The sequence below is a fragment of the Octodon degus genome, unplaced genomic scaffold (genome assembly GCF_000260255.1).
Source record: "Octodon degus isolate 3935 unplaced genomic scaffold, OctDeg1.0 scaffold00065, whole genome shotgun sequence".
In the NCBI taxonomy this organism is placed as follows: domain Eukaryota; kingdom Metazoa; phylum Chordata; class Mammalia; order Rodentia; family Octodontidae; genus Octodon; species Octodon degus.
The window spans coordinates 1601046-1620271 of record NW_004524641.1 but is presented as its reverse complement, the minus strand read 5'-3'; the positions used below and the strand labels follow the sequence as shown (position 1 = coordinate 1620271).

General features: G+C 40.8%; 1 protein-coding gene across 2 annotated transcripts; it reads right to left on the bottom strand.

Moving 5' to 3' along the window:
• Positions 1-436: 436 nt before the first annotated feature.
• On the bottom strand, positions 437-19131 carry Prkra (protein activator of interferon induced protein kinase EIF2AK2). 2 transcript variants are annotated; one of them, XM_004634718.2, is made up of 8 exons: positions 18892-19131; positions 18292-18461; positions 15469-15550; positions 12869-12947; positions 11801-11918; positions 10726-10820; positions 4962-5136; positions 437-921 (listed from the first exon to the last, which is right to left on the bottom strand). In XM_004634718.2, exons 1-8 carry the CDS (start codon positions 18954-18956, stop codon positions 764-766), a joined length of 942 nt encoding a protein of 313 aa, XP_004634775.1. In that variant the 5' UTR covers positions 18957-19131; the 3' UTR covers positions 437-763. The 2 variants fall into 2 exon arrangements, with proteins under 2 accessions (XP_004634775.1, XP_023574942.1); XM_023719174.1 differs by lacking the exon at positions 18892-19131 and adding an exon at positions 15793-15836 and having other exon boundaries at positions 445-921; positions 18292-18329.
• Between the last annotated feature and the right edge of the window lie 95 nt (positions 19132-19226).

Below are 19226 nucleotides of genomic sequence, written 5' to 3'. Positions count from 1 at the left end.
CTTTATAAAGTTTCTACCATCTGCCAACATTCCATTAAAATATGAGCCCCTAAGCAGATAAATTCATCAATGAGGCCAGAGCCTCATGATTCAATCGCGCCCCCCCCACCAAGAGCCCCACCTCTAGATTTCGCTGCCCTGGGGATTAAGCCTTCAACACATTTTCCTTTGGGAACATCCTGGATGTGAACTGTAACAAAAGTTACTCTCAAGAAGGGCCACAATCACCTCAGTAGCTCTTTAATAAAATGGACTCATCTCCATTATAACAAGAGCTCTTTATTACATGGTTCTGAATACATAGCAGGCCAATCGAGTTCCCTGAAATTTTACCATCATTCTGTAAGAGCTGGTTAATGTTGTCCCTCAACATTAATCCTAAAGAGCTTCCTTGAGATTCCCCTTACAAAGCCTTGTGCAAAAGAGGTTAAGCACCAGTACGAATGTTGCCATCAGTGCTTTTATTTTGTTCTCATCGTTATCAGCCGAACATGCAGTTCCTTCCTCCTACGTGCCTGGCTCTGTAAAATGGGTACGACACCATGCCCATGGTACAAAGTTTATAAATACAATATACCAATACAAAGTTGAAGCCATTAAAAAGAGCTTAGTAACAACTACCAGGAGATAATTAAATCTGGAGTGTTGATGAATCTGGAGAGATCTGGAAAGAACTCACAAACATGACAGTAAAACTTTGACTGGGGAAGGAGAGGAGAGAACTCTGAAGTGCTACCGAAGGATGTTCTAAGGTGCCCCAACTTTATTTCCTTTCTGCGATTATCTTCAAATACTGCAGAGCGTTGTGAGCTGCGTCGCTCTGGGCGTTGCCGCAGGAGATGCCCGAGCCATGACAGACCGTGATAGGACTGGTCGACAGTTCGGCGAGACACTGATACTGCCCGTTGGCACTCAGCTCTTCTGCAATGACACACACAGACATCATTTTGGTTACTGTCTCTCGCAGCATCAGGGTACATGACTCCACTCACTCATCATCTCTGTCATGCTTAGACAAAAGCCGTACTGCTCTGCTCTATCCATTCCCAAACACTGAGCTTCAGAGCCACTTAAGAGCCTTTTAGGTCTCCTTGGAAGTGCCAGAGCTGGGACCGGAGGGGGGCTTCCTGCACTAGAAAGAGCTTCCAAGGCTACTGTAAAATGATAAGATAAACAGCATTTGCAAATTCCTGAACGGCAGCAACTTTCTTAAAAGGCAAAGAACTACTTACTACTGGATCCCACCAAGGAGCAGGCTTCTTCAGCAGGAAATAACCTTGCCCACGTTTTTGGTGCCTGCATGTTCTTAGGTTTTACGTCTGTGCAGAGACTCTTGCATTACAGTGTTTTAACAAAAGTTTTAGTCTGGGAAACCTGACAAGTTACTCTGCCAAAGATGATGAAGCAACTTGAGGCAAAGGAATAAAATTTAAGAACTATGACCTTTTCTTTTTTTTTTTCATAATTTTATTGAGAAACAAATAACAATGAGACAGTTTCAAATCAAATTGGTAGGATAGTTTTAATAAGTAACACATTGCATACATTCTTCCTAGTGATTAACTGCTGTACAAGACACAGACATGATATCCTATTTACAAACACCATTAGAACAAATCCCTCTATTCATTAAGAGAATGTAACTATATATCTATCCAGACCACTATGAATACACATGTACAAAATGGACATTCATCTGTATCCCCTTTTTTAAGTTCCGTTATTTGAATATTATAGGTGTGTAAACTCAGCAAAATATTCTAAAAGAGTTCAGTAGTCCATAATAGTACTAGGTCTTCCGCTTGACTGGCAATGTCAGAAGTTGTTGACCTGAGTCCCCTACAGCTCAACATAACAGCATGGCTTTACTTCTTATACTTCGTTTTTATACTTTTCTGCTGGATGGTTAAGACCAAGGTAAAGCAGGATCTATGCAACAAGAGTTGTAGCTTTTGGGTCTGATAAGGTCAGTGAAATCCCCTCAAGATTTATCCTGAGATCCTGTACCTCAGATTGTAGAACCTTTGTCAGTGTCAGCCATGTGGATGAGTCACGGCCATTGCTTGGCCAATGTGCTCTCTGTGAAAGCCTGAGAGAATGTTTTCTCTCCAAGTGACTCTCCTTAAGCACACTCTACATCATCGATCACTTTCCTCTTTGGCCCCATAATCTCCTTGATCAGAAAATTTGGGACACTACCGAATTACATGATGTAACAGTACAAGTTCTCATATGTCCTGAGTCTTAATTGACCTTGGAAGCTATGACCTTTGCTAAGTGGTCATGATTATTATTTTAGCTACTCAAGTTAGTAGAAAATATCCAGATATAATGGGATTATTTAATCCATCAACAGACTTTGTAGTACTGGTATCTAGGATCTTTATAGCAACGGAAGTAAAATTCATCACACATTTATAGCGTCACACAACTCTGGCCTCTATCCAGCTCTTAAACACTGCATCACCCTAAGAAAACCCCGCTACCTGCTAAGCAATTACTCTTCATTTCCTTTTTTGTAGATAGAGTCTCACTACATAGTTCAGGGTATCTTTGAACTATGTAGCCCAGGCTGGCCTCAACCTCACAGAAATCCTCCTGCCTCAGTCTCCTGAGTGCTAGGATTACAGGTATGCACCACCATGCTTGGCTTCTCCATTTCTTTTTTTCCCAACACTGCAACCACCAATCTATCTTCTGTTTCTATGAATTAACCTTTTCTGGACATTTCTTAAAAATGGTATAATATTAATATGTAGCCTTTTGAGTCTGGCTTCTTTCACTCAACATGTTTTATAGAATCATTTATATTGTAGTACTGTATATATTAGTTTTATTCTCTTTATGGCAGAATAACGCTCTATATACATATGTTCCACTGTGTGTGTGTGTGTGTGTGTGTGTGTGTGTGTGTGTGTTACTGAGGACTGAGCTTACGGTTGGGTCTTTGCATTGAGCTATGTTTCCACCTCTTTTCACAATTTCTGAGACACAGTCTCATTAAGTTGCCCAGAATGGGCTCAAGCTTCTGGTCCTCCTGGCTCATCCTCCCAGAGTACTGGGATCACAGGCACTGCCTCCACCCCTGGCCATCTGCTCACTGTTGATGCAAATGGGCACTGCTTCTACCTTTTAGCTCTTGTGAGTCATGCTGCCATGAGTGTGGGGGGACTTGTTACATGTGTTTCCTATTCTTTTGGCTATATACCAAGAATGCAGCTAGTAATTAGTAATGGTAATTAATTCACAGAACTGAAAAACCTTTTCCACAACAATTCAACTCTTTCACATCAAACTAGCAGAGTACGAGGCTCCAGTTTCTCTCCATGCTCGCAGCTCAGCCTTGCACTGTTTTGAGCATGGCCATCGTAGTGCTGAGAAGTGGAACCTCACTGAGTAGTACTTCTCTAATAATGTTGAATGTCTTTTCATGTTCTTCCTTGAAGGAAGTTGCACAGAAGTTAGTCAAAAGCTAGTTTTCTACTTTCTTTTTGTTTTGAGACAGGGTCTCACCATGTAGTTCAGGCTGGACTTGAACTCACTACGTTGCCTATGTTAGCCTTGAACTTTGAGCAATCCTTCTGCCTTAGCCTCCCAAGTGCTGGATTACAGGCATGTGCCACCATGCCCAGCTTGTTATCTATTCAGAAGAGCTAGTTAGTTCTTGGGACAGGTAAAAAGTGTTTTAAAGGCATCATTCATTTATAATCTAAGAATTTATTTCAGGTTTTTTCTTTTCCTAAACTTTCTGTAGTGCTATCATAATATATCTCATTCATTTCTGCATTTCAAACCCTTAACAAACCAGACACTGATAAAAATGTTCTGAACAAACAGTTTCTCATCAGCCACCTTTCCTGACCTCCTATCTGCATTAGCTTCACTAACTTCCAAGGTCCTTCATTCTCTGTTCATCAAGACATTGTATTCGACCCACCATTCAATCCCAGCATAGCAGGGATTATCCAGAGAGCATAGGAGTTCTTTTTTTTTTTTTTTTTTTTTTTTTGGTATTGAGAAACAAACTCAGGACCTCACGCTTGCCAGGCAGACATTGTGCAGCCCTAAAGCAGTGGTGGCAAACTTGTGGCATGCATGCCACAGTGGGCTGTTTGTATCATTGAAAGCTCTAAAAGGTTAGCCAGCCCTACCCTCAACAATCTACTGTCCCAGGGTGGACGGAGCTGATAAAGTAGATTCCCACATCTGACTGAGGTTAGAACAGGGATACAAAATTCTTCACATGCTATACAGCCATTAAGTCAAGACCTTAAGTATATTCATGTGCGTACAAACACACACACTTAACCAATTTTATAAAGTGAACTAAATCCACACTGACTTATTTTTCCATCTGTCCATATTTATCCATAGAAACAACTAAAGATTGGAGAAATACTGAAAATATAGGATGGGATAAAGCTGAGAATTGGGCTTTCACCAGTTACTGCCGAGAACAGAGCAAAGCAGTCTGCCCTCACACTCTTGGTACCTGAAACGGCGGCACCTCTTCAATTGTCAAGCTGCCTCCCAGGCTGGTCACTGAGCTATTGGGCTGCCCCTCGACCCTGATCCTGGCCTATGCTGACAAGCTTCGAGATCTTGGACCATTTCTCAGCCTTTCTGTGTCTTACCTTCTTCACTTATAAATAAGGGTAACAGGACTCAGAGATAATGTGAGGACTTATAAAGTTACTACATGAAATATTCTTACTACAGGGCGTAGCACGTAGTGAAACTGCAACTTTTAGGTATTGTTGATTTTATTCTAAAACTGTATATTTGCTGTTACCCACAAAAATGAAAAACATCAATCATGTATACATATATTACTACTCTAGCAATTACACACAGATAGAATCCTTGATCAATGAAATGAGGTATAATGGAAATGTCTGTTTCTCAAACACACTGTACAAAAGAAATACATGGTGGGTAAGACAAAGGGGAAGAAGTCATACCTATATCCAAATATGTTATGTTAAAACCTTGTTCCTTCGCAATTTCACTAAGCAGCTGGATGTAATCTGTATTTGGAATACTGAGGAGGCTGCTCTTCAGCAAGTTGATCTTCTCGCCGGGAGAATTCCTCAAGGAATGCCAAGTGCATCCTAAAGAATGCCCTCCTACATTGGTCTGGAAAAAGAAAGAAGGGTTTAGACTCCTAACTAGGACTGTGTTCCAACACTAACACCAATATAATCAGAAGGACTCAGTAAGCACTCACATTTCCTACTTCATAATATATATTTAAATGGGTATCAGTTGGTTATTTTCCCAATTTAAATGAGATAGTGTGATATCTAATGAGATAAGTATATGCATTTAAAAAACATCATAAAAGTGAAAAATAAATATTATATTTAAAAATACTTTTGAATAAGAAACATTAGAATAGGAATTGTGGAAGTCTTTAATCCATTATTTCCTTTCTCATTCTCTTTTCCCCATGCAGATGCCACCTTTTTTTAAAGGAACATTTCTGGAGACCTAGCTTTGGGGAGAAAACCAAAACCCATGTTTGTGTACAGTAAAAAGATTTCTCTGCTGCATTTTCTGATAGTTACATTAAAAGATATAAAGATCACATAACAAACTTGGAAATAATCTCCCTAGTAGACCAGTTTACAAACTAACACAGTTTGTGTACCTTTCCATTTTTGTATTAAGTACCAATAATCATAACTGACAGCTGTAAAGCAGAAAATAAACAACAACAAAGCTATAAAGAGGTAAAATGCGTAAGCTGGATTTGAGAAGAACAAGTTGCTCAATTAAGCCTCATATCCTCTTCTTTCCATCTCTGGCCTTAGAATATTTTAATTTTCCATATTAGTTTACGGTTTCAAATTGTTTTATACACTATTAAAAAAATACAAGTACTTTCTGAAGTAAGTAGGGTAACTGCCTTTAGTCTTGTTATTAATCAGCATGACACAAGTGGAAGGATTTTCAAAAGATCACAGGCCTGATTATGATGACACAGAATTGAGTAACTTGTTAAATTTATTAAATGAAAATTTATATCCCTTGATTAGAATTTTAAGAAATGTTGTTTTCTAGGGGCCACGGGTGTAGCTCAGTGGCAGAGCACATGCTTGGCACACGCAAGCTCCTGGGTTCAATACCCCAACACCAAAAGAATACAAAGCAATACAAAACCAAAAAATACAGTAATCCAAAAATAACTTATTTACATGGTAAAAAAAATGACACATAATATGAAGAAATAGTTAATGAAGAGCAGTCTCTTCTTTACCACCACTTCACTGAAGCCCTCCTCCACCCTTCTCCCCCATGGTGCCTGCTGCTAGCACGTCCCCCCTAGATACACTGTGTGCATGTAAGACTACGCACATACGCAATCTTTTAAAAAAACAAAAATGAAAGTTTACCCTGTACATCTTGTTCATTTTTCCCATATGAGCACATACTTGCTTTACCAGTCCCCAACTATGCATGCGAGATTATCTCTAGCTTGTTGCTTACTGATACTGCTGCAATCGATAATCTCTTATACTTGGATGAGTTTCTCTAGAACCACCTTTAGGAGAAGAACTGCCCAGTCAGGGAACATTAGTACTTCTGTTAGTTCTGAACCAGACAGAGTCTCCTCAATGGTCTTGGACTTAACTTTCTTACACCCTCACCAATATGAGATGGTATCAAATTTTATAGTTTTCACCAATTTAAAAGATTACCTTGCATCAGTGAAAATAAACATTAACACTCTTTATTTTTTGTCATATGTACAGTGTCTCTTTTTTCTTTCTGTCTTTTTGATACAGGGTCTCCCCGTGCAGTTTAGATTGGTCCTGAGCTCACTTTGTAGCCCAGGCTGGTCTCAAACCCTCAAGGTTCCTTCTGCCTCAACCTCCTTGAGTGCTGGGATTACAGATGTGCACCACCACACCCAGCCTCAGTATCTCTTTCAATAAGCTCTTTTCTATTGATGTAGAAAAGCACTGAAAACAGTTCTGGCAGTCATGTAGAAGATAATTTCTTCCCACACTGCTTTAAATCTCTTGATTTACAAATTTTTGGTTTTAATCAAATTTATGAATTTTTTAATTTAAGCTAAATCTTTAAGTTATGTTTTTATTTGTTTTTATTTAGTATTAATGATTTTTTTTTTTTTTTTTTTTTTTTGGTGGTACTGGGGATTGAACTCAGGATCTTGCACTTGCCAGGCAACCACTTATTCTACTGAGCTATCTCCCCAGTCCCCTAAGTTATGCTTTTAAAAAGTTTTCCTCACACTAGAATTTTTTAAAATGAAAGACTTTCCATGTTTTCTAATATTTATACAGGCTTAATTTTTACGTTTAAATTTTTCACATATCTGAAATCTATTTTGGTATAAGAACTGAGATAGTAACCTAAGCACATGTCATATACAGAGACTATCATCTAGCTAGCTAGCTCCACGCCTGCTGTGTATCGTTTCTACATCATTACTGAATAATCCATCTCTCACCCATTAATTCGAAACCTCACTATTCACAATATACCATGTTCTCCTATGCATTACACCTATGGCTAGATTCTCTTTTTTTGTCTCAGTAACTTATCCTAATGACTGCATTTCTATGATATTCTTTATTCTTTGGTGGGAGACTACCTACCCTATATTCTTCCTTTCTAGTGTTTTTTTTTTTTTTTTTTTTTTTTTTTTTTTTTTTTTACTACTCTCAAGAGTTTACTGTTCCAGACAGTAAAGTTACTTCAAGGTCCAAAATAAATTCTGAGAGGCTACATTTTTATATATTTGTAATACTAGTCGTGTTTATTCAGTTTTTTATAGCTCTCAATGGGCTTTTCCTCATACAGGTCTTTGCATATTTAACTTACTCCCATACATACAGCAGCCCTTCTCTATTACTGAAAATGGAAACTTTTATATTCCAGACCTTACTACAGTATTCATAAATAAAATTACTGATTTTTTTCTATTATACTTTTTCAGGATAAGTTTTCTATTTTTCTATAAAGCAGCCAGAATTTTGCTAATCCAACTGACCTGTAGGGACAGCAAAAAAAAGTCAAATACTACAGAAATACGAAGGCAACCATCTCCAGTCTCACCCTTCCCCGCCCCGAAATAACAACTTTTATCTTCCTGATTTTAATTATTTTCATTGCTATCTTAATAACTCTAAATAAATGACAAAGCTATTGATCTTATATATTAGCTTTATGATCAGTTACCTTGATGAATGCTCTGTTTCTAGTACATTTTCTCTAGGGTTTTTAGAAGGATACAACTGTATTATTTGCAGTTAAAAACCATTTATAACTCCTCTTTTGTTATTTCCAAATTCTTATGGCTTTCTCTTGTCTAATCATATTCATTGGCAGCTCTAGAACAAGGTCAAATACAAGTAGCATTAGTGGGCATCTTCAGTCTTCTTTTTCTGCTACCAATAAAAGTGTAAGGCTGGGGCTGGTGAGATGGCTCAGTGGTCTAAAGCACCTACTTAGAACAGCTTAGCAAAGCACATGGACCGCGGTTCAATCCCCCAGCACCACATGCCAGCCAGCCCCGCCCCCAGGCAGACTGAGCTGGCCACACACACACACAAAAATAAATAAATAAATAAATGAAATTTTAAAAAAAGTATAATGCTGAAACATGTAACCATAATTTTTTTTAAGTCTTTTACCAGTAAGAATTGCTGAGGTTTAGAAAACATCTTTTTGACACCTGCTGAGAGGATTACCTATTTCTTCTTCTTTGACTCCCTAAAGTGGTTAGAGTAACAAACTACACAAACTGAAGTATCTCTGTGTGAAACAAATCCTTGAGGATAGTACATGACTCTTTCAATGCTCTGAATATTTTACAAAGGTGTTCCACCTTCAGGGAGACTGACTCCTAGTTGTTTTTCCTGTTGGGGTTTGGTGTGGTCAGGTTCCAAAGTGCTACACTGGTTTGGAAGAAAAAGTGTAGATGCTTATTAAAAAATAAGCAAATACGGCCTGTAAGAGTTTCAACAGCCCTGGAAATGATCCTATCCTAAGACCTGACAGAAGCTGAAGTCCCTGCTTTGTGATTTTGTTGTTCTCTGTTGTCCAGTTTGTTTGTTTTTTTTAAAGTACATGCCATGTATTTTCTTTTTAAAGAATGCAAAGATATATTACTTATTTATAAATGGTCTTTAATTTTTTTTTGTTTTGTTTTCACAAAACAAGCCATATCTTTGTCCCTAACTACAGATGGGCCTTATTTCCCACCCGCCGTATCACCTTACCTTTCACAGATAATGTACCACAAGATGTACCTACTTAAGAATGTTAGAACCTCAAATGTTCTATCAGGTGCGGCCCTCAACAGTTTTCCTTATATGTATCACATGCACACTTCTATCTCAGCATGCCCTGTCCTCTTCATATTCTACTCAACCACCTCTGTTTACCCCTCAGGGCTGCCACCTGTAGTTGTCAATCTAAAAATATTTATTTCTCCCTTTTTCTCCCCATAGGCAATCAATTCTATGTCTCTTTACTCCAGTTTTCTAAATGATTTATTTTTTCTTGAGACAGAGTCTTGCTATGTAGCTAAGGTTATCCTTGTACTTGGGGCAGTCCTCTTGCCTCAGCCTCCTGAGGGCCAGAATTACAAGCATGCACCAAAATGACCATTTTCTAAATGATTTTTTTTTTTGCAGAATCAGTGATTGAACTCAGACCCTTGCGCTTGCCAGGAAAGCGCTTATTCTACTGAGCCATCTCCCCGGCCCCTCTATATGATTTTTAAGGCTGCCCATTCCTCCTTTCTTCTGTATCTAGTTTAGGACATTCTTTTTCATCTGCTCATTCTCAGGGCATTCTAGCAGATCTCTCAACACTAGTATTCATTCCTCAAATCCAGCCAAGTTACTTCCTTTCCAAATGAGATCTTGTCCACTGCAGATTAAAGTTCTGGAATGACTCTGTACTACCCTGAAGATGAAGTACAATCTCCTCACAACAGTCCCGTTCCGACGGGATCCCTCCTCACCTTCCTGGCCCCAGGGTCTGAGACCCCTCCCTCCAACCCCGCTCTGGACACACCAAATCATTTTGGGTCCTGGCTACACATGATGTTTCAGTCCAGGGTCGGCCTCATGCTCTTCTGGCTGGGGTTCTTGTTCCCCATCTTCATCCTACAGGCTTCCGCGGACAGCTTCCTGGAGTTCTGAAGGCCCAGGGCTTGCTTAGAGTCCTCTCTAACGCTCCCGCGCCGCCCTCTGTGAGGCGCTGTCTGGAGAACCCATTCCTGTCTCGGGAGGCTACAGACCCCTCAGCAGCACAGGCTGCACACTCACTGTCCCAGCGCTCAGTGTGGAAAACGAAGGAGCGAATGAAAATGAAATGTGCTGTCGCTGTGAGGAAAAACGGCATTAATGGCCTACTCTTTTATTTATTCAGGTGCTGGTAATTGAACCCAGGACCTCGTGCATGCTAAGCACATACTCTACGGCTGAGCTACACCCCCACCTGAACTATCGCTTCTAGATCTTACTCTATTTTCTGAATTTACTATTTTTCCCAAACCCTCTTACTTGATCACCCCTATGACTCTGGCTCACATTACAGGAAGCAGCTAGAACCTGGACTATATATAAATGAAAAATAAAAAAAGATTTTTCAAAACTGCAACTCATAAGTGGCTATACAACAAGAAATCAAGGAACGTTTCCTACAGCATCACATTAACATCATAACTGTCTGATCATTACTCACTAGAGAAATATGGTTCTCTGGAGAGATATTACTAAATTTGGCAAGAAATTTCTCAGCAGCATTTCTCTTGGCTTGTTTTTTTGATGCCCCCTTTCCTATACAAAGAAAAAGAAATGGTAGATTTAAAAAATTAGCGTCTACAGAGGTGATCAAATGTGTAAGGCATTGTGTAAAACCCTCCTGCCTTTTATTTTCTAGTCTGTCTGTACCAACCTGTTGTTTTTGTTTGTTATACTTCATATATATACACAGCATAAATACCTACTTCTGTATTTTTGTTCTTTAGATCTAAAAACCGTGGCCCACAGAGAAGTAATGTGCTTAACCTCTGAAGTCAAGGACCTGCGGGGGGGTCTCTGGAATTCCCACCACGGCCCACACAACCTCTCTAGGGAAACAGTTGCCTAGTACTCAAAAGTATTGTCTTACTAAAGTAAAATCCCATATTAAGGGACATTAAAATGATGAAAAAAATGCCAAAGAGGTTAACAGGACAATTCTCTTTAGTACTTCTTTAAAGTGAACACCTTTCCTCATAGTTTGTATTTTATAACCTGGGAGCTATAATTCAAAGATAATTTCTACTTTATTCTCACTGTAATTTTTGCCATATAGTCTCTTATTAATCATTTCATTTTCAAATGAAAATGGAAATAGGAGTCCCGCTCAACTCCTATTTACTAGAATATCTGTAGAAATTCTAAGATTTACTATTGCTTTTTCTCCAAATGAGTTGTATTTAAAAGTGACTAATGTAACAGTAAGATTGATTAAAGTATATAACCATAATTTGACTTTTTACCAACAATCTATAATTAAAAGCATAAAGTTAAGAAATATAAGTATTACTAGGCCAAATATTTGCACTTAAGTCCAACCCTACTAACATAGAGACAGTAAAAAAAAAAGTGTATCAATTTCCTCACAGAAATGTTTGAAAAGGTATCACAGCCTGAAAGGTATCATACCACCCCGAATGCACCTGATCTCGTTTGAAAAGATATTATAAAATCACTTCTGTGGCCATTTGTCATCTGAAAACCGTGCAAATGTTTTAATTGCGAGAAGTAAGTACCAGTTTCCATAAATGACTCTAGCCGGCAAATTGTGGTATATTCCCTCTTATGAGCAGGTCCTCCCTCCTGGGAAAGGGTGTATTCAGGAAGCCGCCAGCCGTGATGAATTGCCAGTTCCTATAAAATTGAGATGAGGCTTTAACAGTGACTTTGACAGCGTACTGGCTCTATCACATAAATGACATTCCTTCTTGATTTTTGTTCCATTTTCATGCCTACGTTTGAGAATGATGGTATTCCACAATAGAAAAATGAGGGTGGATTTTGTATTTCCCATATATTCTCATCCTTTTATATTTTTATATCACAACGCCAAACAGAAGCTGTTCTGTGTTACGGATGACTTTCTCCCACTCAGCTGGAGTGAGCCAGGATGTGAGTGCTGGTGTGAGGGCCACCACCAGCCTCTTGGTACACCCAAGGAGATGACACCCTGAGTTCCAGACGGGACACAGAGACAGCAAATAGACAGTCTTGGGTGGTGTTACACAGAGGAGGTGAAGACAAACTACAGAAAAGCTCAAAGAGCAGGAAAAGAGCCTGAAGGCTGGCTGGACGACTGAAAGAGAAGTGGTCACCAGAGCTCGCGGATCATCTGCAAGGATACACTGTATGCAGAAACTCAAAGCTGAATACACGTGTGTGTATACGTGTGTGTGTGCGTGTGTGTGTGTGTTTTCTGGTAGAAGGAGATTACTTCTCTATTCTTGAGTTAGGGTATCTGATTTTGGCTCTTTATAAAGCCTTCTGTTTCAACCAAAGCAGAAGATTTGTCACGCAAGTGGCAAGAAACACTCTTGAGGTATAAAACGCTACCTATGTGTACTGAGGTCCCTCTGATTTCAAGTAGTAATTCCACGTATCAGACAGACACTGTCTTTGGAAGAAAATCCAAAAGATGAATAAATACAAAGTAAGTTAGTTCTGTAAATTCTAATGACCTTAACTTGGAAAACAAAGTATTTTATCTTCAAAATATGAATGGCTTGTCTTAGTTGCTGTATTATTTTTGATTTCTTTGAAACAATGGACAAAAACGTTAAGTACGCAAAAGCTATACAACTTACTTGTAGTGAACCAATTGGATTAAGCTGGTTCTTTGGTTGCTTGGAAGGGTCAGGCATTAAAGGGTCAGGAACTGCAAAGCTAAACATTTTTTTAAAATGTTATTAAAAACATAATATCCTCAAATAACAAGTGACAAATATTTTTAACTTAATCATTGATACTAAATTCTTGCCATTCTTTCTACAAGCAATGCCTTTTTTTCCAACTACTTTTATGGGAATCTGATTTATCTGTAATTTAAAATATATTTCAAAAGTCACTTCCTCTATGAAGCCTCCCTTTTTACTCCCTGAACCATCATAACGTTTGGTTTAACTCTTTAAGGAAAATGACCATAAAGTACACGCTCTTACAAATACACATAATTTCTCCATCCTTTCCCTAACTACTCCTTGCTTAATAAACTTTTTTTTTTTTTTTTTTTTTTTTTTTAGAATGGCTCAGCTTACCCTGGGCGTGGGGCTTGGTGCAGCATGTGGTGCTGGAGATTAAATCATGGTCCCTGCACTTTGCCTAAGCTTGCCTAAGCAGGTGTTTTAGAGCACTGAGCTATCCTGCCAGCCCAGCTATCTTGCTGGCCCTCAATAAACTTTCTGATGGCAGTGGTGTTATGGTAGTTCTGTATTACTTACCTACGTCAGCTTTGTGGTATGTTATTTATAACAAGTACTAAATAAAAATATACTTTCATACACTATTATTACAACTACATAAAAAGGGAAGACAGTAAATTTAGCCTGTCAATGTGGACAACACAGATCAGAAATGCTGTTTTCATCCAGGTAACTATGGAAGGCAGATTTGTTCTGTCATCTGCTCAGTGCTAGGCTCATCCAGTAAGATCTGTATCAGTGCTGCATGAAGTACACAGTCTATGGGAATCTGGTTTCAGCAGATGGGGAATTATCATTAGGGAGAGAGAACCAACTCTTTCAGGTAGTTTGAACTGACTGGTCTTTTGGGAGATCAATGCCAAACATAGAATAGGCAGCACTCCAAGGCTACTACTGCTTAGGAAAGTGAAAAGACATCCCTTCCATGACACAGGAGTTTCAGCTACTGTCACTTCTGTAAGTTTCTTTTCTAAGGACCAGAATTCAAGGCTGATGAGATGTGAGTGTTCCCTTGTAATGCTGCATGCCGAAGCTACCCAAATAAATGGGATATGGAAGTAAGAAGTCTCTAAACTAAATCAGGCCACTTTACACTTGCTTACAACTTACTAATTCCCATCTTACCTGTCAAGAAACACAGATACATAGTAAAGTTTGTTACCCTATGAGAAAGTAAAGTGTCCACATGAAGAAAGGACGCGCTATACACTCATTTCTACAAATGTCCTTGACCCTTTGGGCCTTACAGAAATGGCATGCCCTTCACCAGACAGCTGTAACTCAAAACCTGCCCTGTCATTAAAGCCCTAAGAGCTAGCAAAAGTCAACTGAAATTCGTGACCTCAGAGAACAAAAATCATCTGTAGAGGTCAAAGGCTTGTCTGAGACAAGTATTCATCTAGACGGTTGCTATGTTACCGGTTAGTTCTAAACTACCTCAAAGGCTTAAAATGACTTAAAAAAAGAGTGGAACATTGAATAAGAATATAAATATGCTCTTAATTCAAGTGTTGCTATGGCTGAAGAACAAAAATTATAACCTAAATTTCATGATTCTCTTCTGTTAGCTGTGAGTTATACCAGATGAATCCCTAAATATCTTTCCATGCACCTAAGAGAAGAATTTGAAGGGACAGTGTCTTCAGTGTGTCCATTACAAATCAAAGGACATCACTTAATGATATATATGTGTTCCACAAACACATGACCTGACATAAAATTGGAAAAGATGACACAATTATCCAACTTAGCAGTCTCTTATTTGGTATAATTCTATAATAAAAGAAAACCTCTGCCTCATCCTTTCAAATAAGAATTCCTAAAGGAATAGTTTTAGCTCATCCCTTACCAGCTTGTTTTTTCATTCCTTGTTTTCTTCATTGTAGAAATAACTAGTCCAATACAGAACATTAATATTTGCCAGATACTCTAGTTTTCTCCCCACAGTAACCCTTAAAGAGAAAAAAAAAAAAGGGCCTAGTCCATGATGGTCTGCATGTAACAGCTATTTGATGGATTTAAATGGATAAAACTCTCTTTTAAAAATAAATAAATTGGGATGGCCAAATAGCTCAGCAGATTAAAGCACCTGCAAGCAGGTGCAGGGGCTGGAGGCTCAATTGCTGGGCCTGCTATGCTGGCTCCACTCTCAGGGTGTGCTGAAAGGGCAAATGAGACTGGGCATGGTGGCACACGCCTGTAATCCCAGCTCTTGGGAGGCTGTAAACAGGCGGATCACTTGAGTCCAATCTAGTAGTGAGACCCTGAACACCCTATAGACCCTTCCCTACAAAAAAAAAGTAAAAATAAATTAATAAATTAATAAAGCAGACTTGATGAGGAAAAGAACTAATAAATGACAGGTTTTCACACAGAAAAAGAACATTAGAGTTACAATACTAACAACTATTCACTCTGTTTTAATATTTAATCTTACCTCAGCCATGACAATTTTGAGCTGCGGAATACAAAGAAATTTAGCTCACCAAATACTTGCATTGGCTTTCAAAATGTTTATGGCGGCCTCTGCAGCTCTATGTTTCGCCAGCTTCTTACTTGTTCCTTCACCTATGGTACGATTTGAAAAGAAACTCTTTACCTTCTGTGAAACTGTGCAGCACAGATGTTGTCATGATACAAAATAAAGCCACTAAATTTTAAAATCACGTAATAAAAACAAACACTAAATGCACTCATACAGTACACTGCAATAAAGCATTCATCATGTGGAGGTGTCATAGGCAGCTGATTTAGAAATACAGGAAGTCAGGGCTAGGCCCTCAAAGAAGTCAATATGGAAGGCAAGATACCTTGTAACTGTGCGGGAAACAGGCACCTCTGCAGTGGGCCCGACCTCAAGACAAAAGATGAAACAAATGCAGCCACGTGCCTCCCTAGAGATAGCCATCAGGGATTGACATTCTACATAGGTATCAAACGCCTTGAAAAATGCTAGGAAAAGTCACCAACCCAAGCCTCTACAGGAAGAGTCCCTGTTCTGTATTCTTTGCTTCCCCGTTTGATACCCAATGAATCAATTTTATGCTTGTAATCTTATTGGTGGGCCATAGTTTTGTCCCATCTAGTGAGTTCTCATGTTTTCCACCTTAGACCACCTCATGGTTTTGCTCTGTAAAAATCCCCAGAAAAGGCAGATTCCTTGGCAACCCACTCAGATCCCCTTCTGTCCCTCTCTCAGACAGAAGCTTTCTTTCCCCCAATAAAAACATTCTGCTCTTAAGCGCCGATGTTTCCAAAATTCATTCTTTGGTTTCAGAGAACATGAACTCATCCCAGTAATCTTTCAAGTTGGGTTTCATTCCTCTATACCAGAGTTCATACATTACCAAAACTAGTTTTAAGAATTCTGTATTTAGGTCTATGCATGCCTATGTAAGAAACATTTCTACGGTACTTGTACATTATACTATATATGTTTATGGTGTAAAGTAGTAAAAAAGTAGCCCATGCCACATCTCCCAAAGAAATGAACTTTTGCAGTTTATTTTTCCTTTATTCTGGGACAAGAAAGAAACTCTTCCACGGCAAGACATTTTCTTTAAAGAAGCCACTTATGGCAGAACTGTTGGACAGCAAATTCTGCAAAAGTTTATTCTGACAGCTGGGTTCTATTCTGAGCAGCTATGACTACGTGTTGAGTACAGTGGAAGAGTTTATATACATGTTTTCTATAAAATCTGTATCCCTCACCTGGCAAGACAAGAGAAAGTAGGGAAAAAGACTAAATTTCAGCAAATTTGGTCTAAATTTCAGTAAAAAAATCACATCTGGTAAGATATAAATTCAATCCTTTTTCTTACTGAATTCTAATCTTCAAACTCATAGAGTAAGTTTCAGTGTCAATGGACACAGTGTCAAGTGTCAATGGACACAGATGGACACACAAGCCATACTCTTTTATCTACTAATGCAGAAAGAACATAGGATAGACCTAAACACGCCCCTTCCCTCAAGGGCTGACAGCCTAGTGTAGGATCTTGTGTGGACCACGGGGCTCCTAGCCTGTGGCTTCTGCCCCAAACAGCAGCTCTCCAGCTCCTGGTATGGATTCAGAAAGGGCTTATGAAGGAAGGGATAACTAAATGGACTCCTGAAAGACGGGCACATGCTAGTAAAGTAGAGAACACTGAGGATTAGGAACAGCATTCTAAGAAGAGAAAAATCATCTGCAGAGGATCAAAGGCCTTACAGGTTAGTGTTTTCAAGAACCCAAGCACCAAGTATGGCTGAGTTCTAAGGGCTGGAGGGAGGTTTTGACAGACTGGAGAGAGCTGGGCAGTAGGGGAGGAAGCCAAAGAAGGATATTATGAACCTGAGTATTTGAAACCTTAATACATATATAGGAATTGTCATGGAATTTTGCTAGAACATATTCTAATCCCGTAGATCTGACAGGGACTGATATTCTGCAATTTGATCGAGCACCCAAGTGGTTATCATTGCTGCTATTGAGTCCTTTTTAAGAAGCAAGACGGTAAGCCATATTTAAAGTTCGGTATTTGTCGAGAGGGTGGTGGGGTAAACCAGTAAGTGGATTTTAAGAAGAGCAAAACAAATCTAGACCTCAACGAACATTCATTCTATAGTCCAGGGCGGACCTGCAATTCCATATGTAGTTCCGGATGGCCTTCCAGCCTCAGCCTCCCCAATGCTGGGATTACAAGCATGTACAAGCATAGGTAATATATCATGCCCATCTTGGGAAGGAAAACAAACAAAATTCTTTCTTATACAAAATACGGGCAGAGTTTCAGGAACAAAGCTCCTGCAAAGCTGTTATGCAGTATAGGGCATGGGAGCATGCTGCCTTTTGTCGTTTTTTATGGACACAAAATCGTGGTACAATGGATAAAAAGTTCCAAATGTGTCTGCAAAGAAAGGGCAGAAACTCAGAAAAGTCTGGTATCATTTCTCCTGACATCGGCTATAATCTGTGAATACACCATGATACTGGACAGCACCTACTGACTCAACTACCAGGGCTCTCAGGACCTCTCCCGTTCCTAATTCCTGGGGGAAATTGAGGGAAATTAAGGAGGACCCTAGCGTATGAGAGGCCTTGCAGGACTGCCAGGTAACTTTTGGGTTTCTGAGCATATCTGGGAAAGAGAAAACTAGGAGGAAACTGGATGAAGTTGCAAAGCTCTAATGATATACAAAATACTAGAGGTTTTGGTTTCACAGCCGTTTCTCCTAGCTGGCAAAAGAGGTACTTTTCCGAATAGAAAATCAACACCACGCCTGACAGACAACCCGCAGGGTCACGGGGGTTAAGTGTGCATACAGACCTGTGCAGGTTATGTCCCCAACGGTTACTCTGAAGGTGAAAGTGGGCACATGTATTTGCACATCCGATCTTTCACATTCATACACCGGGATGTTCTTGGTCTTCATGCCGTACTCGTGTAATACCTGAATCGGTGTTTTCCCTGGCTTAGCTGTTATCATCTTCCCCAAACTGCCAAGACCAGAAAAAGATGGGTTTTGCACGTCAAGGCGGAGAGGGACGCAGAGGCGCGCTCGGGCCAGCTGGACCGCCAGCAGGGGTGCGCGGAGAGCGCGGGCTCCTGGGCCCGCCAAGCCGAAGGCCGGGCGCACCTGTCTTCCTGCGGCAGCGCTCCGCAGGGCAGCGGTGAGGGGGTCGGTCGGGAGGGGACTCGAACGTGGGATTCTCCGGGGAGCAGGGCAGGCCGCCCCGCGGCACCCCCACCGCAAGCCAGGACCCCGTCCCAGCGCAGGGGCGCGCTCCGCGCACCCCGCACAGCCCCAAGCCACAGAGGGGCGGGGCCGCGCACCGGGCCGCGGGCGCCGGGAAGGGGCTCTACCCAGAATGCTGCGGGCGCGCGCCCCCGCCCCGCCCCCGCTGTCGGCCCCGGCCCGGCGCTGACCTGAAGGTCCCGCTGTCCTCGCGCTCCAGCGGCGGGGCCTCCGCGCGGTGTCGGCTGTGGGACATGGCGAGAAGGGGCGGATAGCAGCGCGAGGAAGGGCGGCGCGGAGGCTCCTCGCTCCCTGCGACGGCCGGCCCGAGAGAGCAACGCTCCCGCACGGCCGCCTTCTTCGACGCTCCCCGCCGGCTGCCTGCGTCCCTCTTGCGGAGGGGACCGGCGGGGCGGGAGGGGAGCGAGAGGCGGAGCCTGGCGCGGGAGCGCGGCCGCCCCTTCCCGTCCCCCACCCCGGCTCCCGGCGCCGCGCCGAGCCCGCGCCACCCCTGGGCTCGCCAGGC